The sequence below is a fragment of the Sarcophilus harrisii genome, chromosome 3 (assembly GCF_902635505.1).
Source record: "Sarcophilus harrisii chromosome 3, mSarHar1.11, whole genome shotgun sequence".
Taxonomy (NCBI): domain Eukaryota; kingdom Metazoa; phylum Chordata; class Mammalia; order Dasyuromorphia; family Dasyuridae; genus Sarcophilus; species Sarcophilus harrisii.
The window spans coordinates 446,739,707-446,767,570 of NC_045428.1; the positions used below are offsets into that span (position 1 = coordinate 446,739,707).

A 27,864-nucleotide genomic window follows, 5' to 3' on the forward strand; every position below is an offset into this window, starting at 1 on the left:
TTTTTGTGCTGATACAGCTTTGCTGTTGACTATATTCTGAGGACTTGGCATTGGCAAATCATTTTACCTCTAGTGAAATGGATAGTAGAGTCTCAGGGATATGTGTTTTGACAAGCTTCAAGCTTTCATTAAGGGTTTTCAGTTCTCTAAACAATGAGGTATTAACTAGGCTGACTGTTGCTAAGCTATTTGATTTTAACTAGCTGTCCTGTTCTGTACATCGGCTTTGCTGATCTAGTCCAAGTCATCTGTGACCTTCTGCAGTGTGTTTGGGAACACTAGTAGGAACCAGAAGCTCATCATTAAAAATTTCCTTCTCAACATTGTTATCTCGAGTTGACTGGGCCTTTCAACTTCAAGATTTCTTCAATCTGTCTGCTTCCCCAAGTGCCTTCTCAGTGCTGCCAAAATCCCTGAGATGTCCTTGGAAATGGTTTCCTTATAGTCACAAAAGCTCCTAACTTAAATTCTGCCAATGTCTACAATCCAACTAATGACAGAAAGCCATGAATAAATAAGTCATACAATTGTTTCTGTATCCTTAGCACTCAAATTATCTACTGGCACACAGTAAAAACTTACTAAAGGTTTGTTGTTTAACTGACTAACTGAATGAGTATTTTCCCAAATTGTTCTGCCTACCATATATGTCCCCTGCTTCTTAAACTGTGGGTCTTGACCCCATAGGGAGTCTTGTAACTAAATGTGGAAGTCATGAAATGACGATTAAATGTTTGAGTTGTATACCTATTTTATATACCTCTATACTCAGGGTCATGTAAAAATTTCCTGGGCAAAAAGGGGCTGTAAGTGGAAAAAGTTTAAAAAGCCTTGCTCTATAATCACATTTCTCTCCTACATTAATCCAGCCAGGCCAATTTCCTTTTATGTTTGTTGATTTATGATTTATTTATGATTGTTGATTTGTTCTCAAGAGTAAAGACCCTTGATGTTCTGCCTTAGTTTAGAATGGTGATTCTTTAGCCATGGCAACCTGTGAAATAAAGTAATGCCAGATGGTTCTTAAGACCAAATCTCCAACAGAATGGAGTTGTATCAATCTTTACAACTTCACTATCACTCAGATACAGATAAAAGGAAGTTGCAGTTAATGGAAAGATAGTCTATGTTCTCTTTAGAGGGACAAACAAAGGAACTGGTAGAAGTTTTTATTATTTATCTATAGGTAACCAGAAACTTAATTTCTTGGGATATCTGTTCTTTTTGTAAGTGTTGTTCACGACTAGGATTTGCAAAGAGGTTACTTTGAGAATTGCAGCTATTTGTGCCAATATTTCTTACAAAGGATGAAGAGGTTCCTCTAAGAACTTTTTTTTTTTTTTTTAAACTGTTACTACTTAGTAATTTTCAGTCAAGTCCAATTCTCTGTGACCCCAATTTGGAACTTTTCTAGGCAAAGATACTGGAATGAATGGCCATTCTCTTTTTCTGATCATTTTAAAGATGAAGAAATTGAAGTAAACAGGGTTAAGTGACTTGCCCAGAGAAACACAGCTAGTGTCTGAAACCAGATTTTAACTAAGGAAGATATTATATCTTCTGGATTCCAAGCAGAGAACACTATTCACTGTGCTACTTAGCTGCCCTAAGAATTTAAGATGCTCCAAATTAAATCAATTTTTACTTGGCAAATTCAATACAAAATGTGGGCATAGCTGATAATCCTGTACACAGGTGGAAAATGTGAATCAGGAAAACAAAGAATAATTTTTAAAAAAGCCAAATAATTGTAGACTTTACCTAAACTACACACTTGCAGAATAACAGAATAATACTTTTTTTTGAGAACAGAACTGTAAGTTCTTGGCCTTGAACAAAATAACATCACAAAGATAAAAATGATTACATTTTAATAGACACTAAATGATTTATTATTAGTGATAGCAGTCAATTTCCCATTCAACAGTGTAGTCTAACTATAGGACCTGTTACATTTAAGACAAAAATTAATGCAAAATTAAAAAAACATGAAAGATATGGCATACAATGAAAATAATTTTTATTTAATCTATTTATGAACCTATTTCAGTTACTGCTAAGAATGAGAAATGGATTAATCAACATCAATTGTCACCAGTATCAAGGTAGATCAATTACCATAATAAGTGAGACCAAAAGAATCTAAAATATGCCTTAGTTAGCAAGCATTTGACTTACTTGCCAAGTGGAGAGATATGGCAGGTTCTGGCAACAGAGCTTTAGAACATAAATACAAAATCTTATGGAGAAGAATGGTAGAAAATTATGAGTAATATTACCTCATTCCCAAATAATTGGGAAGCAGTGGTCAAAGAAGAAAGTTGAAAGATATTAAGGACAGTGGGAAAAAAATAATGAAATTTCATGGTGTGATTTTTTACTTAAGGGGAACAGTTGAGCCAAAATTAATTTAAATGTATTTCCTCATTTTTAAAAACATGTGTATATATATACATATAAATACATATCATTAAATATATGAAATTAAACCTAACACAAACAACTGATTTTAATTTTAAGTTCTTCATTACAAAGATCTCTTAAAATAACCAAGACAACTAAAATATTAACTTGCTAGTTTTATGCATTTTTTTTAAACCAAGAAAAATGCTACTAGAAATTACCCCCTTGAAAAAGTTAAATTTAAAGTTTTTTTTTTTTTTTTTTTTTTTTTTTAAGTATTCGGATTCTGGTCAATGTGGCAAATAATTAAAGCTACATAATGTAAGTAAAAGATAATATATAGCAAGAAAAAAGTGTGAATAATAAAATGACAGATAAAGAAATAAGACATTTTCAAGAGTTTCTATTTTAAATGTGCATTTTAATCTTATGTCCAAATGTAAACTACTCTTATAAACTGATTAAAAATAATAATAATTAAAACTAAAGTAGTAAAACCATAATCTATGATCTCTAAATGGATAGCTTAGTATTCTGTGTTTGCCTTACCTGATGATTTTGGTACCACATATATAGTTCCATCATCACCAATACAGCTTACGACTGCCTCAAACACTTTCATGTTAGGAATAACTGGTGGTTTGTAACATCCTCCAGTTCTTGGGTCAAGCATTGTCTTCTTTATGTCAGATACCCTATGTTCACTGATAATACCATTAACTTTGTTGGGTTCAAAATGAGATGTGCTATACTTAGCCACTCCCAGACTCTCTTGTTCCATGGGGACATCAAGGCTCTTCTCAGAGGACAAATCAGTTTTATTAATTTTGTCAGCTCTGTAAAGTGCAAAAATAATTTATCTAAGAGCAGAACAGCATAAATATAAAATAATACACAAAGCATACGTACAGATTCCTACAAGTGCTTTTCATATGATAATGTGCCAAATGAACTGTTAATAATTCACAGTTGAGAATTTAGTCATAACAAAATTTAAGTCATTAATGTTAACATTGATTCAACTGCCAACACAATTTCACTTATTCTGTCTACTATACTCTATTATTTTGCATCATAAGACAAATGCCTTTTAAATTTAAACTGCTAATCCGCATAACAATTATGTGAAGTAAAAAGTTTTCCCAATTTTAAAGTGATTTCTGAATGACCACTTTTAAAAACTATATAAATCAATGAATTAGTAAAGCAAAGATTATTTATTGGGTACAAATACAATACAGATAAATTAGGCTATAAAAAAGAAAGAGTTCAGTTCTGATTTCAGGGAGTTTGTATTCTACTTGGAAAGATAAATAGAATACGCAAAAATAACAAAATCCAGTGCATTTATTTTTGTACGTCCTGCCTAAAATGACTCCTCATGCCCAAAGTTTCAAAAGCAACATTAAAAAAAATTTCATAATTCACTCCTTGATTTCTCCTCATCTCCTTGAGAAAGGAACTGCAGTTCCACTGAAATGATATTATGAACACAAATTTGGCTTTGTTTTTTTTACTTTAACTCAGTTTTTCTAAGACATTCTGCATCAAATTGAATGACCATGGTTCAAATAAGAGACAAAAAATAAATTAAAAGCAATGATCATTCAGCTGAGAGAAGGAATAATTCAACACAATCTTATACTTCTCTCTGTAGATGCCTTTTTTTTACTTTGTGACTCTCTTCCTCTCATCTTGTAAGGATGGAGGGTCACTGTGGCAGCAAATAAATTATGAGCAATCAATAGGCAGAAGATTGAATGATGGGTCTTCTGAATATTTGTTTGAAGTTCTGGCACAGATAAATGAACTAAGAATTTTAGGGTTACATAACACTTAATGATCTCCATTTCCAAGAAAGGTCCTTAAAATCTCAAGCAAGATACTTGAAATCATAAAAGCAAACAAGAGTTTGCTCTTTTCCCCTATCCATATTCCTCTTTCACAAATATGTAACTTCATTTAAAGAATTCTTTTATTTAAGTAGAGAGGCACTTCTCCATGTTTTAGAATGAAAATAGTACTGAAAAGAAGGGATTTTCTATAAATAAATATGGTAGTGGAGACTATTCAAATCAACAATTCCCATAGAAATGACAATATCTACTGGGCAGACAACCTTGTGATCAGCTGAAATTGAGTACTGATTTGAGGAAAGAGTCGGTTCAGATCAAAATTTCTTCTTGGTTAAAGAGCTGATTTATAAGCAATCATACAAATATATATATTTTTCTAAAATATGAGGCATGTGTAATTGGTTTTTATGTTCCATATAATAGATATACAAAATTGAGATAAAAATAAATATGTACATATATAAAAGAAATTAAAGAAAAAGAAAACTTTAGAAAAGTGTCTTTTATAACATTACAATCCCCAAATTTCCATACCTTCTTTCCCGCAAAGCCAAACCTTTTTTAATGAGATAATTGGAGATATCAATACATTGTCCTTTTTCATCTCTGCATAAAATTTTCACAGGCAGTGGCCATGTTGTATGGCTTTCCTAGAGCAATACAAGACCACAGAAATCATGAAGTTGAAATTTTCTTATACATTATTTTTTGTTAAAGCTTTTTATTTACGAAACATATGCATGAGTAACTTTTCAACACTGATCCTTGCAAAACTTTCTGTTCCAAATTTTTCCCTCCTTCCCCCCTCCCCACTTTCTTCCCCTAGATGGCAGGTAGTCCAATACATGTTAAATATGCTAAAATATATATTAAATCCAATATATGTATACATATTTATACAGTTATCTTGCTGCACAAGAAAAATCAGATCTAGAAAGAAAAAAAACCTGAGAAGGAAAACAAAATGCAAGCAAACATCAACAAAAAGAGTGAAAATGCTATGTTGTGGTCCACATTCACTTCCCACAGTCCTCTCTGGGTGTAGATGACTCTCTTGATCCCTGAACAATTGGAACTGATTTGGATTCTCTCAATGCTGAAGAGTCATGTCCATTAGAAGTTATCGTTGCAAAGTCCCCTTGTTGCCATGTATAATGATCTCCTGGTTCTGCTCATTTCACTCAGCATCAGTTCATGTAAGTTTCTTCAGGCCTTTCTGAAATCATCCTGCTGGCCATTTCTTACAGAACAATAATATTCCATAACATTCATATATCACAATTTATTCAGCCATTCTCCAGCTGATGGGTATCCACTCAGTTTCCAGTTTCTGGCCACTACAAATAGGGCTGCCACAAATATTTTTGCACGTGTGGGTCCCTTTCCTTCCTTTAAGATCTCTTTGGGATACAAGCCCAGTAGTAGCACTGCTGGATCAAAGGGTATGTACAGTTTGATAACTTTTTGAGCATAGTTCCAAACTGCTCTCCAGAATGGTTGGATCCGTTCACAACTCCACCAACAATGCATCAATGTCCCAGTTTTCCCACATGCCCTCCAATGTTTGTCATTATCTTTTCCTGCATCTTAGCCAATCTGAGGTGTGTAATGGTATCTCAGAGTTGTCTTAATTTGCATTTCTCTGATCAACAGTGATTTAAAACATCATTTCATATGACTATAGTTCCAATTTCTTCATCTGAAAATTGTCTGTTCATATCCTTTGACCATTTATCAATTGGAGAATGGCTTGAATTTCTTATAAGTTTGAATTAATTCTCTATATATTTTGGAAATGAGGCCTTTATCAGAACCTTTAATTATAAAAATGTTTTCCCAGTTTGTTTCCCTTCTAATCTTGTCTGCTTTCTTATACAATTATACTGATGACAACTTTTTTGTCCCCTTCATCACTGATCTTTATATTTTAACATACAAAAAAGGACTATAAAAACCCACAAGACGCAGCCCTGTTTGTAGTGGCGAGAAGCTGGAAAAGGAATGGATGGCCATCAACTAGAGAATGGCTGAGTAAATTGTGGTATATGAATGTTATGGAATATTATTGTTCTATAAGAAATGATGAGCAGGATGAATACAGAGAGGATTGGCGAGACTTACATGAACTGATGCTGAGTGAAATGAGCAGAACCAGGAGATCATTATATACTTCAACAACAATACTGTATATGAGGATGTATTCTGATGGAAGTGGATTTCTTCAACAAAGAGATCTAACTCAGTTTCAATTGATCAAGGATGGACAGAAGCACCTACACCCAAAGAAAAAACACTGGGAAATAAAATGTAAACTGTTCGCATTTTTGTCTTTCTTCCCAGGTTATTTTTATCTTCTGAATCCAATTCTTCCTGTGCAACAAGAGAACTGTTCGGTTCTGCACATATATATTGTATCTAGGATACACTGTGACATATTTAACTTGTATAGGACTGCTTGCCATCTGGGGGAGGGGGTGAAGGGAGGGGAAAAGTCGGAACAGAAGTGAGTGCAAGGGATAATGTTGTAAAAAAAAATTACCCAGGCATGGGCTCTGTCAATAAAAAGTTACTAAAAAAAAAAAAAAAAAAAAAAAAGCCACAAGACAGTAGGCAAAGCTTTGTGTGAGAAGGATGCAAAGGCAGCACATTTTTCCCCCCCAAGAGGCATTTCTAGTGCCATCATGAAGTTATTAATATCTGTTTTATGTATCCCAGATTAAGTAAAGTTTACAGAAAAAGGACCAGTATTGGAATTTCTTAACAGGTTATTAAAAGAGACAATAGAGCAACATGTGTAAGTGTTTGCCAAGAAAGCTTCAAAACAGAGGTAAAAGCTGCAAGAACATAAGTTTACTACCCAGAAATTAAAAACCTAAAACCCAACTCAAAACAAAATCCTAAAAGAAGAGAAAAAAAATTTCAAAAACAGAAAGCACTAGCCGTCAAGTTTTTCTATCCTCCTATATTCACAGTAATTTGCAGGCTACAAACTAAAATTTCCCCGAGCTATCTAAACTCCTGAGAGGTAACTTATGTAATAGATAGAGGATTAGAGTCAGAAAGAGCAGAGTTCAAATCCAACTTCTGACATCTATTAGCTGTATGATCTTGGGGAAAATTATTTAACCTCTCAGTGCTCCTGGGTAATTCTCTAAAACTAGAAAGTCACAGATCTATTTGTCAATCTGAGTTAACAATAAGTGTTTCTATATCAGGAACTTGCCATGCTAATGAAATCAAAGGTTTGGGGTTAAAAAAAAAAAAAAAAAAAAAAAAAAGCAAAACAATTCTAAAATGCCAGTTTTTTTTTCCCCAGAAAGGCCAAGGCGAACAACATCTAAATACACACACCTTCCTATCTGCCTTCTTTCTAGTATGTTGAAAGTCACAGAAGTAATTTAAGTTCCAAAGAAGTAACTTCTTCTCCAAAGAACAGGAGACTAAGAATGACTAAAAAAATCTAATACCATTAATCTAACAGATGGTATGCTTTTCAAATGCTTAAAAAATGGAGTCAATTGATATTTGGAAGAATCCAAAAAAGGCAGTTTTTTTTTTTTAAGTTCAGAAAGTTCCTTGACATATGATAATTACTATATATATATGTGTATATATATATGAATCTTTTATAGTAATTTTGCAATATATTAGATAATATTCTTTTGTTAAGAAATAAAGCCTGACTAGATAAAATAGATTTCCATGAGACTTGGGTAAAGTAATTCCAAATAGTATACATTCTGCATTTGTCATTTAAATTGCTAAGCTAGCTAAGAATATTGCATTTTAGAGATTTCTTAATTACTTTTAAAAATATAAAAAAGTAAAACATGTACACATAACTTAAATAAGTTCCATTTCCTTCTCTATAATGTTAAACTATACTTTCTGATCAAAATATACACAAATAATATCCATATTTCTTTTACTTGCTATAGACCTGTATGATTATAGATGCTACAGCTCCAGTGAGGTAAAATGAAAGACAATCACAAGCTGTTGCTGTCCACTTGTCACTTCCACCAGTTGGTCTATAAGGGGGGAAAAAAAGAATATCAGAAACGTGACTTTCAAGTAACATGCTGAAATTTTAATCATGTATACTTGAGCTTACCTTGCTTGAGAATAAAATTTAAAAACTTATCACCTAGGGATTTATGTGCCACTGCTGTCCAATATAATTTTAGAATTCCTCTAAGAAATATTTTCACAGCCCGTTTAAAAGCCAAGAAAATCTGTCTCATTATTTAGATAAGACCTTTTCCGCTCAAAAGTATTAGAACAACATATGCTCACTGAATGCTAAGTGTTTTGTTGTGACTGTATTCCAGGACTTTTAGCATAATATCTTGCAACTATAGGAGATTAATGCTTGTTAAAGGGAATTTTTTGTTAAATTATTACACATTCTCATTAATTTTTTCCAGACTTGCCTATAAATTACTTATGGTTATTTCTAAAAATAAAATTCATACTTAAATGACAAAAATCTATCAAAAAGGATCAAAGGAATTAAATAATAAATAGGCTCTTTTGGTTCTTCTTACACGGTTACTGTAATCCACTTTTTATACTAAACTACAAAGTCCACTTAGACACAAATTATTTAACTTTCACACTGAATGGACACACTGAGTGGGATGGTTGTTTCTAAAGTTAATCATCTGACACATAACTGAAGTCTCAAAATTATCAAAAGCATCTAAAAAGGAGGTGGCTTAATGTTTGCAGAATTGAACTTTAGAGAAATAGACCTTTGCTGTTGTTACAGAAGCAGAAATAAATTAAAAATAAAAAGCATTTCAAGGGAAAAATCAGAAACTTTATAAGCAAAACTACAAAACATTTTCCACACAAATTTAGTCTGATCTAACCAACTGGAAAAATATTAAATGCTCTTGGATTGGGAGAGCAAATATACCTAAACTAATCTATTTATTTAGTGCTATACCAGACTCCCAAAAAAACTATTTTAATGACCTAGAAAAAATAATAAAGTTCATATGGAAAAACAAAAGGTCAAGAATTTCAAGGGAATTAATGAAAAAAAAAATCAAATGAAGGTGGTCTCACTGTAACAGATCTAAATTTATATTATAAAGCAGTGGTTACTAAAACCATCTGGTATTGGCTAATAGACTAGTTGATCAATGGAATAGGTTAGGTTCAAAGGATAAAACAACCAATAACTTTAATCATCTAGTGTTTGACAAACCCAAAGACCCCAGTTTTTCGGATAAGAACACATTATTTGACAAAAATTGCTGAGAAAATTGGAAATTAGTATGGCAGAAACTTGGCATTAATCCACACTTAACACCGTACACCAAGATAAGGTCAAAATGGATTCATGATCTAGGCATAAAGAATGAGATTATAAATAAATTGGAAGAGCATAGGATAGTTTACCTCTCAGACCTGTGGAAGAGGAAGGAATTTATGACCAAAGAAGAACTAGAGATCACTATTGACTACAAAATAGAAAATTTTGATTATATCAAATTGAAACGTTTTTGTACAAACAAAACTAATACAGAAAAGATTAAAAGGGAAACAATAAACTGGGAAAACATTTTTTACAGTCAAAGGTTCTGATAAAGGCCTCATTTCCAAAATATATAGAGAATTGACTCTATAAGAAATCAAACAATTCTCCAACTGATAAATGGTCAAATGATATGAACAGACAATTCTCAGAAGAAGAAATTGAAACTATTTCTAGCCATATGAAAATATGCTCCAAATCATTATTAATCAGAGAAATGCAAATTAAGACAACTTTGAGATACCACTACACACCTGTCAGATTGGCTAGAATGGCAAAGAAAGAGAATGCAGAATGTTGGAGGGTATGTGGGAAAACAGGGACACTGATACATTGTTGGTGGAATTGTGAACACATCCAGTCATTCTGGGGAACAATTTGGAACTATACTCGAAAAGTTAATAAACTGTGCATACCCTTTGATCCAGCAGTATTTCTACTGGCTTATACCCCAAAGAGATACTAAAGAAAGGAAAGGGACCTCTATGTGCCAAAATGTTTGTGGCAGCCCTGTTTGTAGTGGCTAGAAACTGGAAAATGAATGGATGCCCATCAATTGGAGAATGGTTGAGTACACTGAGGTATATGAATATTATGGAATATTATTGTTCTGTAAGAAATGACCAGCAGGATGAATACAGAGAGGATTGGTGAGACTTACATGAACTGATGGTTAAGTGAAATGAGCAGAAGCAGGAGATCATTATACATTTCAACAACAATACTGTATGAGGATGTATTCTGATGGAAGTGGATTTCTTTGACAAAGAGATCTAACTCGGTTTCAATTGATCAAGGATGGACAGAAGCAGCTACACCCAAAGAAAGAACACTGGGAAATGAATGTAAACTGCTTGCATTTTTGTTTTTCTTCCCAGATTATTTATACCTTCTGAATCAAATTCTCCCTGTGCAATAAGAGAACTGTTCGGTTCTGCACACATATATTGTATCTAGGATATACTGTAACCTCTTTAACATGTATAGGACTGTTTGCCATCTGGGGGAGGGGAAAAATTAGAACAGAAGTGAGTGCAAGGGATAATGTTGTAAAAAATTACCCTGGCATGGATTCTGTCAATAAAGTTATTAAAAAAAAATAAGAGGCATTTTCTTTTACCCTTTAATATGCTTGTTCTGACATTAGTTTAGTGTAATTCATTTCAAAGAATACTTATAATTGCACTGTACTATGCACTAGATATAAACAACTATAACAAAAAAGAAACAGTTCCTGCTCTCAAGAAGCTTTTCACAATTAAATACAACATAATTTAACAAAAGATCACCATAGCATAGGTCAGATTTATATCAACCTTGACAACCCCCAACTTAAACTGCAATAGTTCCCTATTTCCTCTAAAAGCAAATGCAAAATATTTTGACATTCATAATTTAGTCTTCTTTTACCTTTCCAGTCTTCTTATACCTTACTCCCCATCATCCACTCTGTGATCCAGTGACACTGGGCTCCTGGATGTTTCACTAACAAGGATATCTCCTGGTATTTCTTTGGCTCTTTCCTATGCTTGCGACACCCTCCTTCCTCAACTCTGTCTACTGTTTTCCCCCTTCTTCCTTCTTTACTTCCAACTTGTCTGCATATATTTATTTGAATATTGTCTTTTCCATTAGGGTGTTAGCTCCTCGAGAGTAGGATTGCCTTTCATTGTCCATCACCTGCCCTTAGTAGTACAGTGCTTGACATATAGTAGGTGCTTAATAAATGTTGAGTGACTAATTTTAAAACTATTTTTCTTCTTATAAATTTGTTCTTCAAGTTTCTTTATATTTTGTATTTTAATTTACACTGATTAAATATTTGCAAAATAAGAATGCTGAACTCTGTGAGCCTCAGTTTTCTCATCTATAAAATAAGGGTCAGACTAGATGAATTCAAAAATTCCTTCTAATTATAAATCCATAATTCTATGATATACTAAAACTGAAAAAAATCAGGTTCAAAGTATTTAAAAATATAAATTAATTTTAATAGTAATCTTTAGAAATAGGCTACCTTATATCAACAAGAGAACATTCCAAAGCTAATCTCCTTGTTGTCTTCAGATTTTCTTCAAGTTTTCTTATACAATCAACATTTATTGTTACTTTAATACCAAAATCATAAAGCATGACCTATGGAAAAAAAGAATATACTTCATATCAAAATGTAAAAGCTTTTTATAACAATTTTATATATAACGAAACAAAAAAATTAAAGAAATCTAGTCAATATGTAATAAAAGGAAATTCAAATTGCCTACTATTAAGATAATAACGGGAAAGATCACAACCCACTAATGAAGTATTTACCTCTACCAGTGTTGCTGAAATTATCTTGGTAACCTGGCCCCTTCGCCACTGTTTTAACTCAGTCATCTGAACAGCACAATACATATTAATTTCCCATGTAACTGGTTCACATTTTGAGTTTTCATAAGCTGTTGCCATCTTTTCCTGTAAACTATATGCAAGGTTAATACATTTAGCATTGGCAGTCTTTTTTTTTTTTTTTTTTATAAGAGACTGCAGCAGAGAATTCCTTTGTTACATAGATATTTCATTTTTTTAAAACAAAATATAGAAAATATGAATTATTTCTTTTTATCCCATAGGTTAATTCTAGATTTTAAATACACTATTATACCTATTAAGTAAGGTCTCTGTTGACAGCTGTTGCACATAAATCTTCTCAGGAGACACGACATTAGAGATCTGCACAGGAATTTCCTTGTTATAAAGTAATTGTAAATCCTGATCTTCCAGAAATTTTGTAACCAAAGAATTTGAAATATTTGTTTCAGTTGAAATTATTTCTTCAGGAGAAGGATCCCATACTTCATCATACTTTTTACAATTACCTTTTAGATTATATCTAGAAAATAACATATGTTAATAAAAATGTGTATGACATTTATTTTTCTCTAATTGTAAACTAAATTAACCAAATGAAAAGATAAACATGTTTTAACTATGAAAATAGGTAATTTTCTAATACAACAAACTATCACAGCTTTCTGAGTAAACTGACCTTCTTCCTAAAATAGTATACCTAACACCATAAGAAAATGGAGTAAACTTTTAATCCAAACAAAATGAAAACCACAAGTTTTTGTTTCAAGAATCAGAAAAATATCAATATTCTCCTCTCCTCCCCAAAACAAAACTAGGGGAGTAATCGTACAATTTATTTCGCTTGGCATAACCTAACTTAAATATTAGTTTTTTTTCTAGGCTAACAGTGGTGCCAATGACTACCTAATCAGAATTTGAAAGGGAACTTATATTCAATATGACAAGTCATTTAACTTCTTAATTTTGTTAGCTGTAAAATGAGGGCTTTGAACTAAATGCCCTCAAAGACCCCTTTCATTTCTAAATATATAATTTTATAAAATTATATAAAATGTAACCATTATCACCAAAAAAAATTGAAGAAATAATATACAAATCCAATTCCTCTGTTCTCTGCCTACAGATCCAATCCTGCAGGATGTTAGTTTTCTAGTAAGAAATTAAGACATAGTAGAGACAAACAGAATTTTTACATTTTTATCTTTATTCTTCTGTGTTGAGGAACTCTCCCAAACAAATTTCTTCCATGCCCCAAAACCAGAAGGAGGAACTAATACTAAAGATGATAAAATTAAGATGAAAACTTTTTCAACAGGTGACAGAGCTGGATTGAAACCAATATGAACTTTAACACTGATAAGTAAATGTTAAGCCTTGCATTTTGGTTAAAATTTATCCAAAGTCAATTGTACAAGTGTAGGTTGAAGAAAACTTTCTTGACAATAGTCAAATACTATTCATCCCTAACTTTATATAAGACAATAGGGACTTCTAAGTTTCCTGCCAACTAACTCTGTGATGTCAGAGATGGCTAACTATGGGCACATGTGTGAAATGTTGTGTCTTCTGTTAGCTATATTTGCTGTTTCAGGTAGTTCTGTTTAACTCTTCCTTGTTGTAAAGATGTGATCTATAAAAGGGGAAGGTGTTTGACAGAGGCAGAGACATAAGTACAGTACAAAATAGAACAAGTATCAACAAATCATTTTAAAAAACCAGACAAGGTATTTCTTTGAGTTTACACACTCCCATCTTTCCAGATAATTTAGCTGGATAGTAACCATAGACTATAAACTTAGTGTGAAATCAGTGGTGTGACATGCTAAGCAGAAGAAAAGTGATGGGACTAGTCCCATGAGCAGATCATATCCAGAGCACTGTATTTACTCTATGATACCACATTTAAGGAAAGAAACCCAGAAACTTGAGTCTATCTGGAGTACTGAAAGGGTTTTATAAGGATATGTTTTGTTCAGTAGTCTCTGATTCTGACCTCCCCTCAGGTTTTTGGGGGGCAAAGTTACTAGAGTGGTTTGTCATTTTTTTCTCCAGTTCATTTTACAAGCAATGAAATGGAGACATACAGAGCTAAATGACAGGTTAGATGTGAACTCGGCTCCTACTTCTTGACTTAAGGCCCAGCCACTATGCATCTCATTTACAACCACACAATAACCTAGGGCACTGGAAGTTAGACAATCCCGACTGGGTTCAGTGCATATATGATTTAGTGAGCAACCTTGCACAAGTTAATTGACTGGAGAAGCAGCCAGGGGTACAGAGGGTCTGGAGCTGGGCCTGGAGGGAGACCCAAGTTTAAATGTGGTCTCAGACACTTCCTAGCCATGTAACATTGGGCAATTCATAAACCTCTGTCTACCTCTGTTTCCTCATCTGTAAAATGGATATAAAAAGAACACCTTTCTCCCCCCAGGGTTGTTGTGAGTAAACAAAAGCTTGTTGTTGTCTTCTCTGGATCTCAAGTTCTCATCCATTAAAAAAAAAAAAAAAAAAAAAAAAAAAAAAAGAGGTTGGATTAAAAGGGTGAAGAAACCTTATACCCTCCAGCTGTACAAGCCATATGATTTTATTTCCTTGGTTACTCTGGGTTAGCCCAATTCTCATTTAGTACCCTAATACAAGATCTACCTTTTTTCCCCTGTTGGCATGCCATAATGAAGCACTGAGAAGGTGCTTTTTTAATGTTAAAATCCAGATTTAGATGCTGGTACAGTTAATAATTTCTTTTATTTTAAAAATATTTTTATAGCGTTTGTGCTTCAAGTGTTCAAAACAAAGGGCGCAACTTCAAAGTTTTAAGAAAAACACAAAAGAAGAACTTATGATATTTTTAAAAGCAAATAATGGTTCAAATAATATTTACTTTGTTTTATGATTAAAACCAAGCTGCTGATAGATTCAACAGAATGATAGAGAATAGCATATTACTTAAACATTATTGCTCATTTTCATCTTAAATGATGATGATTTGAAGATAGACACTATCTTAGGGTTTTTAAGGTGTATCAACCCTAACAAAATATTCTGAAAGATGATTGGAAGTTTAAAAATTAATTGAGTAATGATAAACAACTTATATTAAATATTCATAATTAAAATAAGTAAGGTCTAATGGATAGGAAATTAAGCTAATATTGGAATCAGGATGAAAATGATATAAGTCCTATTTCTGACATATATTGTGATATGTGATCTAAGGAAGTCACTTAGGTTTCTTCCTCGAGGAGCTCCCTGTTCAGCTAACGTCATAGATCTGGACACCCTCCCCCAAATAAAATTTCAGCAGACTATATATGTTTATTAGCTATTGTATTAAAAAGTATACTCACCCTAGCTCATAAAATGCTAAACCTTCTTTAACTAGCTGACAATTAACACTGTTTGGTATCATTCCAGGAGCACTGATAGAATCAAATAGCTCAACAGATAGCACATTGTCTTCCAAGATTTCTGTAAAAAAAAAAAAAATCAAAATAATTTGGAAAAATATTTTTATTTGAATTAAATAATTATTTTATTTTCAATTAGTATGTATATTTTAAAGAACCTTATACATTTTTAAACAATGAGCAAAATATGATCTTCAGAAGGCTATTAAAGTGAATAAACACTAGGGAAAGAGTTGTAATTTTTAACAGCACTAATAAAAATAGATATTTTGTGCTCTTTACTCAACAGACAAATTTTGTGTTGTTTAACCTCTACAAATTGCTAGGAGATTTTTTTTAAATAAAAAAAAATAAGAAGAACTGACATTTATTTACAGTTGACAATTTATTTTAAAGATAAAGCTTTAATTTAGTTTCTCAGAAGGACAAATTAAGTAAAGTTCTTAAATTAGCATTATATTTGCACATTTCAAAACTTGTATCAGCATGTTAAACACCAAAAAGTCCAACATACAAAACCCTTAATTAATTAGGAATCTTAATTTCCTACATTTCTTCCCCGTTCCATAATGGCATCTTACAAGAGTCAAATTATAAAGGTTTTCTTTCAAATACAAAAACAAAAAAGAACACCCTAGAGTTTAACACATATTTATTCCAATCTCCAATGCCTCCATACCTATTTTGAATAATAATGATGACTTATTAGGCATTGTATTATCCTAATCAAAATTTATGTTTCATAACTATAACAACAACTATTGCCATCACTTTAAGGCAAGGGAATATCCCAATACATTTTGGAAAGATAGTCAACAAAGAAATAAAATTGGTTTTCTTTAAACTTAATGGTTAGTGAAAAAACAAATGAAACTAATCAAAATATTTGTAACTCAAGTATTACAGTGTATAAAAGTATAACTATGATACCTTTCTAGTTTAAAGGAGTAAAGGAGACCATATTTTCACTTGATAATCTGGTAAAATCCCATTGTAGCAATTAATATTGCAAAGGATTTTGAACCACCAAATTATTTCCAAGCATTCTTTTAGTGTCTTTATATTAACACTATTTTATTAATCTGATTGAAAAGAAATAATTTCTTCTAACAATCATCTATATTCTTCCTCTTATCTGGTTTTAGTTCCTTCTGTTTCTCTAATTCAGTGGTGTCAAGTTCAAAATAGAATTGGGTTATCAATCCATATACAAGGATCCCTGTGAGATGCATATTCACTTAAATTTAAAATATCTATGTTTTATTATATTTTTATTTACTTTTTTACACATTTGCCAATTACATTTAAATTTGGTTTGGATGACTCTTGGGCAATGGTTATGGTTGTGTTTGACATTCTTCAACTTCATATCCCCAAATTTCCCATTTATGTTTTTTGCTTACATTATAGTTTATATTTATCAACTCTGTTCTAAAGCATTGCTTAGTTCCTTTGATGATAGTCCTTAAGGAGCAAGAAGCTCAATTTATTGCCATTCTCAAAAGATGTGTCAAGGCCAAATATTAAGACTGAAGATTAGTATCATGGTTTCTATATGACAATGAAATACAATTCTATTGTAGTCCAACACAGAGTTTTGTTCTAGACAAGTAGAACTTTGGAGTGATAATAACCAAACTAAATAACCTAATTTTGTAGTCTTTCAAGCCAGAGTTAAAATCTTCTAACACAAGAGAGAATCTTTTTTTTTTCCCTACTTAAAAACCTAATCAAAATGTTTTTATCATATAAAGTACTCTAAGAAGAATTTTTTTTAGTATTTCTAGCAACACACACAAACATAAAGATAGCTTACTGATGACTGAACATGTCATAAATTTATCATGAGTCATTTCTTCAAACTTTTCATTTGCTTCTTTAGACCACTGCTTGTTTTTTTTTGAAGGTTCAATATGTGCCAATTTGCATTTAATTGCCTGTGTCAAATAAAATTCCCATGGTTAATAAAGAATATCATATTCATGTTAAGAGAATATCATGTTAGGATTACAGTGAAAAATGTGTACCATTTGGCAGAACAAACAAAATTTGGTTAAGAATTTCTATTAAAAATTGACAAACTTAATTATATCCCATTAATTAGCATTTGTTAGGAACTAAGGATGTAAAGACAAAAACAAACAAAAACTAGCTCTTAAGGAGATTACATGAGAAATAAACAATTTCTAAAGTAGTTCATATTTGTAGCAATATCAGCCTTTAGTGAAACAGCAAAACTTATTTAAGAAATGAAGATATAAGCAAAAATGTTTGTGGTGAACAAAAAAAAATGTTTACTAAACTTGTGTTAGTAACTTTAGCCATAAATTTTGTCAATTAAATCTAGCATACCTTTTCTGGAGGACTCAGAAATTCATCTTTTACTTTACGCATCTCTTTAAGTGTTACTGTTGCAGCATTACCAAAATCAACATATTTAACTTCAACTTCGCGATGTCCTGGTAAACCTTCAGAAATTATGAAAGCAGATAATACTAATTAGAAGTGCAAATAAACACATTCCATATGATTCAGACTGACTTACAATAAAGTAAATTATAAAAAATGACATAAAATGAAGAAAAATTCTATTATCTTTAAGCTCAAACTTACTTCAATATTTGAAGGAGCAGAGAGTCCATTAATTTTGGCATTTCTTTTTACTGTTATAGATTGTGGCCATCCTATATCCTATAGGATTATTTTAAGCTGTTATGGCCAAAAAAAATTTTTTTTAAAAAGTCACCAATTAATGGCTAACCATTCTGATAATGTGTTTTAAAACCACAAAAATAGATAAAAAAAATTTCTACAAATGATGATATTCCAATTTGATGGGTTGAGTAGAGATTTAGAAAAGAGTGCTACAATGCAAGATATCATCTGTCCATTCTTTCAAACTATGCCCAATGAAAACATAATTTTAGTAATAAATTTCCTTTCATCCTAAATTTATATTCTCTTTTTTAAATTAAAGCCTTTTATTTTCAAAACATATTCATGGATAATTTTTCAACATTGATCCTTACATAACCTTGTGTTTCAAATTTTCCCCTCCTTCCCTCCATCCCCTCTCCTAGATGGCAAGTAACTGGACTTGTATTCGCAAGGTGATCTGAATATAATTAATTTAATTGAATTTCATAGACATCAGTGAGAGCTGGAAGGACATAACTCATGAAAGAAAATGTGTGGGGAAGGCAGAAAAAGAGGAGAGGAGAGAGGAAGGAAAAGAAGGAAAAGAAGGAAGGAAGGAGGGAAGGAGTCTATGAATTAGATGGAAAGAGAAGCATGATATAACTGTGTAAGGAATACTAGGAAAGGGAAACAGAAAATATATTGAAGTAGCAATGTTCTATAATAGCTTAGGCCATAAGAAGGAAACATGCAATGATGAATTTGGGAAACAGACCAAAAAGATGGAACAGAAGTAGATTAAAAATAATGATCAGAAACATTTCAACTTATCTGAACATCTGTTGAAGAATTCATTCTGCTAAACTAACAATTGCTGATAAGCTGTCCATTTGTGTTTTGATGTATTAAAAAGGGAAAGAAATGAGTTTCTTTGATAAAGATTTTATTTCTCAAATATATAGGAAACTACATCAGATTTATAAAAATAAGAGTCACTACCCAACTGATAAACGGTCAAAGGATACAAACAGCCATTTTCCAGAAAAAAAAATCAAAGATTAACAGTCATTAAAAAATGTTCTAAATAGTAAAGAGAAATCTAAATTAAAACATTTCTAAGTTACCACCTCCCATTTATCATATGTTGACTAACATAGCAGAAAAGTACAAATATTAGAGAGAATGTGAAAAAACAGGGATATTACTTGCAGGGATACTTCAAGTAGAATTGAGAACTTGTCCCATCATACTGGGGAACAATTTGGAATTATTCCCTATATGCAGCTATAAAAACTGCATTCTCTTTGACCCAGCAATATCACTATAGATCTGTGCACTAAAGAGATCAAAGGAAAAGAGTCTATACATACAAAAGTATTTATAGCAGAATTTCTGTGGTGGCACAGAACTCGAAACTGAGAGGATGACCAACAACTGGGGAATGGTAAACAAGTTGTAGTATGGTTTATATGAACTGATACAAAGTGAAGTGAAAAGAATCAAGAATAGCAATTTTGTAATAATGATGATCAGCTGTGAGAGACTTTGCTACTTTGATTAATATGACTAAAGACATTTCTTTAGAAAAGAATTCTGAAGGACTCAACGAAAATGCTCTTCATTTCCAGTGAGAGAGAATTGGTAAACTGAATGCCAAATGAAATATAATTTTCTCACTTTATTTTTCTTGCTTTTTATGACAAGGCTAATATAGAAATAAGTTTTAGATGATTTCTATTATACAACTAATATCATATTACTTGCCTTCTTGGTGGGCGGAGGATGGACTGAAGGAAAGAATTTGGAATTCAAAATTTATAAAGAATTTTAAAAATAGATAGTAAAACTGATTTAAAAATACAAGTAAAAAATTAGTGTCAAGAATATCATCATCTTGTGTGTGGTTTAATACTTTTTGTTTTAATAAATACTGTATATGAAACTGGTCAAGCTTTAATATACAAATGTGACATAAAATTTACATTTCACAACTATAGAGCTATGAGCATCATAGCAAAGCATTTTTGTATTAATCATAATTCCATGATTTTTCTGAAAATGTTAAACTGTCTTCAAATAATTATGGAACATAGGTTTCTAGTTAACAAGTTATTTGTTCATGAAATTCAACATATATTAAATACACAATTTAGAAGACAAAGAAACATCTCAATATAATGCCATGCCAAATTAAAATTCAAGAAAAGCTATTTGGTATTTATGTTGATCATTACTTTACTTAACTTGTCATATTCTTATTAATTTTTTATATAAGAGTAGCCTAACACTGAACTTTAGGAATGTAGAAAAGTAAGAAAACATTATACAAGACAATTTAAAACACAGCAAGTAAGCCGACTATAGGCAAAAAATTGTGTAAATTCCACAAATATTTAGAGAGTAATATCAAAATGTATCAATATATAAATACTTTTCATCACTTTTTACCATAATAAGTTTCTGTTGCTTTGTAGCATCTTTCTGGGATTTTTGTGACCAAAGCTTTTTGACAAGAAGAGACAATCTAATCCTTAAATTCTATTACAATCTAATCAAATAGATGATAGGAATAAGGGAATTTAAAAACCACAAGTTATTTTCCCTTCAATCAGTTTATATAAATTCAGATTTTATCATTTTGAGCTTTATATCTAAAATATCTAAGTTTTAAAGAAAGTTCTCCAGGAGGAATGTTCTACACTAATGGAATCACAGGTCTACTCAGAAACAAAATAAAAACAAAATGTACGTACAAATGGTATATATGTCCTTACCAATGACTTGTGCCCGGTACCAGACTCCATCTTCAAATTTAGCTATGCAAGCCTGACCCTGAACTGGACAAAGGATTTCCAGATTTTCTCCATCTTCATTTTTATAGACTTCTTCAATTTTCTTCAGGAGAACTAAAAAGTCAAGGCTTTCTATCTAAGGAACGAAGACAAAAGACATTCTTAGTTTCATAGTAAGCGACTCATACTTAGAAATATTTCAAAACACATGGAATAAGTATTATAGTGTTATTCATAAATTATACATGTAAAATTATAACTAATGCATTAAATCAGAATACAGATGATGGTTGGCCCTGTGGTGTCACTGTATACACATATATAAAACTCCTTCTACTGGATTAGCATTTTCCCTGCAACCTAGTCTCAGAAAGTTATCCAGAAGAGAGGTGTCAAACTGAAGCAGAAATGAGAGCCACTAAACAATTCATAAGAAACTTGTAAACATATTTAGTTTTAAAAGCAATTTTATGTTTTATTATATTTTATATTTCACAATTATAATTTTCATATGATTTGGGCCACATGTTTAGTGCTTATAGCATTAGAAAGTTAAGTGACTTGCCCAGTGTGACAGTCAATTAGTGTCACAGGCAGAATCTGAACCTGATATCTTTGTGGCTCCAAGGTGAGCAATTTTCTACCCACTAAACCTGCATCTCTTGAATTAACAGCTATTAACCATGAATCAATTAATAAGTTTTTATTAAGTGCCAATGTGAAAAACTTAAGATTTGGGTGGGGGGAGACAACTCTATGTATTTATAGGGGGAACAGGAAACCGTCTCTTAAAGAAAAAGAGGAATAGCATACAGAATAGTGATGGCAAAGGCAAGAATACAAGAGATAGGAAGGAGTGCTATCTGTGAAAATGCCTGTTTAGCTGATTTATAAAGTGTATGTATGTATGAGTGCAACTGCACCCAAGTGCAGAGGGCAAAATAATGTCAAAAAAAAAAAAAAGTGTGCGAACAGGTTGCACAGGTCTTTAAAAACTAAATAGAGAATTTTATATTTGTTCCTAGAGATAATGAGAACACATTGGACTTTATTTGATTAGGGGAGTCATGGTCAGATTTGGGGTTGGAATAATTACTTTAATAGGTATTTGTAAAATGTACAACTAGAAGATCAAATAGAAGGAAATTGTAAAATTTAGGTAAGTAATATACACCTAAACTAAAGGTACTAACAGCAAGTTATCTATGTGAGAGGGCATAATTTGTTATTTATTTTATGCTTATGCCATATTATTTTAGAATTGGAAGAGGTTTAGAAATGAACTGAGAACAAAGTCTATTTAACCAATGAAGAAAATAAAGTCCAAAGTGTTAACAATGAACTAAAATCACATCATTAGCTAGTGGTAGTCGCAGAATTAGAATCCAGTTATGATTATAAGTTGTCTTTTTCCTATTACAGATGCCAATAAAATATGACTTTTCTTTTACTCTATAAAACTCTGTTAAAAGCACCATGGATAGAACACTGAGTATGGAAATCAGGAAAAAAATCAGAATTCAAATGCAGTATATATAAAGACACTTAGTACTCATTTGATCCTAGGCAAGTCACAATCTTTGTTTACCCAAGTTCCCTACACTGTAAAATGGGGATAATAACAGGACCTAATTTGCAGGGTTGTATCGAGGTTCAAATGAGATTATTGAATGTTTACTCTTAGAACAATGTCTGGCACTATTCAAATGTTATCTAAATTTTAGCTATTATTATTGTTGCTATTTCCCAGTAAGAGTAGGATTATCTTGCTTTGGTTGGTTAGACATGATAATAACAAAAACACAAGGAAGCAGGGGTGAAAGAAGAAACTGAAATTCTTTAAACCCAACATGTGTAATAATTGGTGGTTCTTGAAAATATCATCATCATTGACAAAAATGTATGTGTTTACTATATGCCACACAATGGGGTTAACAAAGGTAGACAAAAAAACTGTCCCTACTCTCAAGGAGTCACGTCCTAAAAGACAAAATACAAATAACACATACCCCAGGAATAAAGGTGCTTACACTAGTAATTCCCATAAAAAAAAATGAGCAATAGCAAAAGAGAAAGAACCAAACCATAGAAACTTACTATAAAGATAAAGAAGACTGGGACTCAACTTCAGAAGACAGTGAAGTAAAGAGAACCTCTTTTACACCAAAGAGTGATGTTAAATGGCTATCTGCCCAGAAACAATTTATAGAACTTAAAAAAGACTTCAAAAATAAAATAAGATTGAGGAAAAACAAGATTATGAAAAGAAAGTTAACCAACTAGAAAAGAAGACCCAGAGCCTTAAAGAAGAAAGCAATTCTTTGAAAATTAGAACTGGGCAAGGGAAGGCCAATGAGGCTAGAAGAGACAAAGAAATAACATAATAAAATATATAGTGGAAAAATAGAACAGGATATGAAACATTTTATAAGAAAAATTATTATGTGTGGAGAACAGATCAAGAAGAGAAAACATAATAAAAACAAATAATTAAACTATTTGAATTCTGTGACCAAAAAAAAAAAAAAGAACCTTGACAAAATAATGCAAAAAAAAAAAAAAAAAATAATCAAAGAAAATTCTCCTGGAGTGATTTGAGCATGAGGGAAAAGTAGAAAAAGAACAAAAACAAAAACAAACTCCACTAATTAACACCTTTGTGAAAAACACAAAGAAATATTACTGCTAAATTTTGAAATCCCCAAATCAAAGAGAAAATTCTGCAAGAAAAAACAAAACAAACCCTCAAATATGCTGGAACTACAATTAAAATTGTACAGGATTTAAATATAATAAAACTATAATAAAAGACCACAGGTCCTGAAATAATATATATACAATGAAAATAACTAGGCCTTCAGTCAAAAATATCACATTTAGCAAAATTAACTATAATACTGAATGGGAGGGGGGGAGGGGAATCCAAAATAAACATTCAATGAACTTGTAGATTTTCAGGACTTTGGTTCAAACCTGAACTCAAGAGAAAATTAAAAACACAAGAGGCAAGGATTAACTTTCAAGGGACGCAACAAGGGCAAATTGTCCATATTTTTGAACATGGAAATGAATACCATATATTTAAAATTGACATGAGTAATTGGGTTGCTTAAAAGAAAACTATGATCTGACTAAAAAGCAAAACTGTCTAGGTAGCAGTAAAAATAGTAGTTATGCCATGTGAATGAGATGCAGAGGAAAAACCAAAACACGTATTAAAGAGGAGGGAACAGTAATTTGGAAAACCTACTCACATTAGAAATGGGTCAAATAGGGAACAATATACATATTATATATTTACACACACACACACACAAAATGTAGGGTATAGCACTTTCCAAAATTATAAATAACTGGGGGAGGGGGAAAGATATAAGGTGGAGTATAGAAGGGTATATAGATCTATGGCTGGGACAAGTATACAGATGAATGGAAATTGGGATAAAAAGGGAAGAAGAAAAAGAAAAAGGAAGTGATCCACAGACAAGGGGAAATTAAGTAATAGCAAGGTAAATTAAGGATAATTAAAACATAAGCATAAGCAAGGATGAGAAATAAGAGATAGACACAAACACTACAATTAGGACTAGGAGTAGAATTCCAGTTTAAAAAAAAAAAAAAAAGGCTAGTAATCATTCATCTCAAATTCAAACTTAAGATTCAATTGAGAGAAAACTACATTATTTCTGTCATTAATATTTCTTAGATGCATATCTACACAAGTGTAAATGTATATGTGGGCATGCATGTAGGTGTTTTTTCATATAAATATATATATATATATGTGTAAAAATATGTATGCATATCTATAGACAGACATTTATTGGTTATCTATAGATTTCTGACTGTAGTCTGCTTAGGGAGGTGAGAAAAGGATGAAAGAGGGAGAAAAAGAATAAAGTAAAAAGTGCCCAGAAGAAAACAAAAGAATAACCTGTAAGGAAGCAAAGAAAAGATGGACAGTCATGAATATAAAATTTCTTCTATTATTACATATACTTTCTTGAAATTTGTTATAAACTTCCCTGATCTGCTGAGCACATGACCACATGTGTATATATGTAAAATTTCCCTTTTTTTAAGCTCTATATTTAACTTTAAATAAATTTTTAAAAAAGAAAGGGAAAAAATGGTAGGGCTTTAGTTAGATCTTGAAGAAAATAAAGAAGCAGAATAATTCAGGTAAAGAGAGAGACGGTAAAAAGGCACATAATTTGGAGATGAAAGTCTTGTGTGAGGAAGAGATGAAAGCCACAGTCAATGGATTGAAGGGAATGTGAAGGGGATCAAGTATAAGAAAGACTGGAGAGGTAGGAAGAGTTCAAGTTATAAAGGGTTTCAAAAAGCCAGGGGACTTTATTTTTGATCCTGAAGATAAAAGGAAGATACTAAAGTTTATCAGTAAGAGGGTAGGATGGATTTACATGGTTTATGCTTTAAGATCATGTTGATAACTTTATAAATCAGATTTCTATAAACCTAATATTTTAAATATACTATGAGATTTTGCTGTTTTTATGGAATTCCATCCTAAACATCTTTATAAACTCAACAATTTTTTTTTGCAAAGTAAATCAATCAATCCAGTACCTATATCCTATGAAACTTTGATTTTTAAATATTACAACTTTTTGGTAAAGTTCATTTCTAGGCAAGTTATGATAATACAAATAAATACACACCACAATTTAAAATTCATAAAAGTACTTTCCTAAGGACAACTCTGAAGTAGGTAGCCACACATATCTCTATTTTACAGATGAGGAAATTAAGGCTTTGATATTAATTTTTCCAGGGCCACAGAACCAACCAGCAGGTAGGTGTCACAACTAGGATTTGAATGCAGATTTTCCAATTCCACATTTAATGCATAAATTCATGTAATACACCGCCCTCCCCCATCAGATAAGACTACTTAAATGCTCTCAAAATGATGTTGAGTTGCAATCACCTCCAATGGATGGATCTGTTTACAGACCATACATTAGGAATAATAGGAACAGAGGGCAGCCAGGTGGCACAATGGACATAGTACCAGTCTTGGAGTCAAAATGACTCATCTTCCTCAGTTCAAATCTAGTTTCAGATATCTACTAGCCATGTGATTCTGGACATGTCATTTAACTGGTTTGCCTTAGTTTCCTCATCCGTAAAATGAGCTGGAAAAGGAAATGGCAAACCACTCAATATCTTTGTCAAGAAAACTCCAAAAAGTAGTGAATAGTTGGCCACATCTTTTTTTTTTTATGGGCACGTGTATGCATGCACACACAAACATATACAGGGAAAGAAAGAATTAATTTTCAGGCTATTAAAAAAAATCTATAATCTAAATCAATGATGAGTAGGGGATTACATTTATCTATACATTTGCAACTACAATGTGATTCTATATTGATATAGTAGTAAGATCAAAAAATTTCACAAGATGGAGATGTTATATCATTAAGGTTAGCCGATATAAAGAAATGGTATTGCCACTGCTTAGGTACAATATTAGTATTTCTCTCCTTTTCCTGAAAGTTTCAAACACACTTATATAAGTACACCCTATAAAGTAGTCCTAACCTACATTGTTTCTCAAAACTTCAAAGGAACCAATCCTTTAAAATAGTACAGATAAGACGCTCCATAGGCACAAATCACATCTCCTTTTACACAGTCAATGGTTTCTCAGTTATGACCAAAAATTTTATTATGGTTGATCAACATTCCATTCTAGTAAAGTACCTGGTCTTCAGATACATCATCTGTCTCCAGGCATACTCTGACTATACAGAGTGCTTATAATTTCCTTTCTGCTAATATAGCCTTCAACTTAAGAGATATACAAAAATTCATTTTGTCTTGACTGGTAGATAATGGGTAGTATGCTCAGTGATCCTTTAGACACCATTCTAATAATTTGCTGAGGGGATACTGAAGGGAATAGTTATGTATCATGTAACTCTTTATTCTATTTCCTCAAACAGGTAGAGAATAAATGGAAACTGGCTTCTCCACATGCAGTGTCATGTCCAATAAACACAGTTTTATTTAGTCACTTCAGATGTGTTCAACTCTTCATGACTTCATTTGGGGTTTTCTTGGTAGAGATACTGGAGTGGTTTGCCATTTCCTTTCCCAGCTCATTTTACAGATGTAGAAACGAAGGCAAACAGGGTTAAGTGACTTGTCCAGTCACACAGCTAAAAAGGATCCGAGGCTGAATTTGAACTCAGGTCTTCCTGACTCCAGGTATAGAACTCAATCTGCTATGCCACCTGGAAACCGCAAAATCATGGAAATACTTAAGATATAAATAGGCACAATGGCTGATTTCCTCAATGCTGGGAACTCCTTTAAGAAGGAAATTCTTCTACTAATGTAGGTTAGCATTTTCTCTTCAATTTATAGCTTTAGAAAGCTATTCCAGGGACATTGAGAGTTTAAATTACTTGCCCATGGTCAAAGTGTCAGTGTTTGGGTCAGAAGAATTAGAATCCTGGCTATATTACTCTTGCAATGATAACTTTATTTATTCTTATTTATTTTACATAAAATATCTTTAAATATTTTTAAAATAAGGTTTAAGTTTTCTCTTTTTCCTAGAAGCTAGCAAAACTATGGTCCTGTCAAACTGGAAGAGACCTCAGATGCCACAAATCCAATAAATACCCACAAAGAATAATCTTTATAACATACTTGAAGTAGTGCAATAACAAGAACCCCTAACCTACATAGGCAATAACCCAATCCATTTTAGATACTTCTTGTTAAGAAATTAATTTACTATTTTGCAACTTTTGCTCATTATTCCTACTATACACTGGAGCTAAGAACAAGTCTATCCACTTTTATAGAACAGCCCTTTTTCAAAGATTACT

At 31.9% G+C, this 27,864-nt stretch overlaps 1 protein-coding gene across 4 annotated transcripts in view; it reads right to left on the reverse strand.

Annotated features, from left to right (window-relative positions):
- Positions 1-27,864, reverse strand: part of RNF17 (ring finger protein 17) — a 126,905-nt gene that overhangs the window by 28,291 nt on the left and 70,750 nt on the right. For all 4 annotated transcript variants that reach the window (XM_023499569.2, XM_031960840.1, XM_031960839.1 and 1 more), the window contains 10 exons: positions 20,981-21,134; positions 17,922-18,037; positions 17,386-17,506; positions 15,510-15,630; positions 12,452-12,679; positions 12,118-12,268; positions 11,822-11,940; positions 8,200-8,290; positions 4,794-4,909; positions 2,953-3,239 (listed from right to left, as the gene is read on the reverse strand). In XM_023499569.2, the coding sequence (XP_023355337.1) occupies positions 2,953-3,239; positions 4,794-4,909; positions 8,200-8,290; positions 11,822-11,940; positions 12,118-12,268; positions 12,452-12,679; positions 15,510-15,630; positions 17,386-17,506; positions 17,922-18,037; positions 20,981-21,134 (1,504 nt within the window). The remainder of the gene's footprint in view (positions 1-2,952; positions 3,240-4,793; positions 4,910-8,199; positions 8,291-11,821; positions 11,941-12,117; positions 12,269-12,451; positions 12,680-15,509; positions 15,631-17,385; positions 17,507-17,921; positions 18,038-20,980; positions 21,135-27,864) is intronic.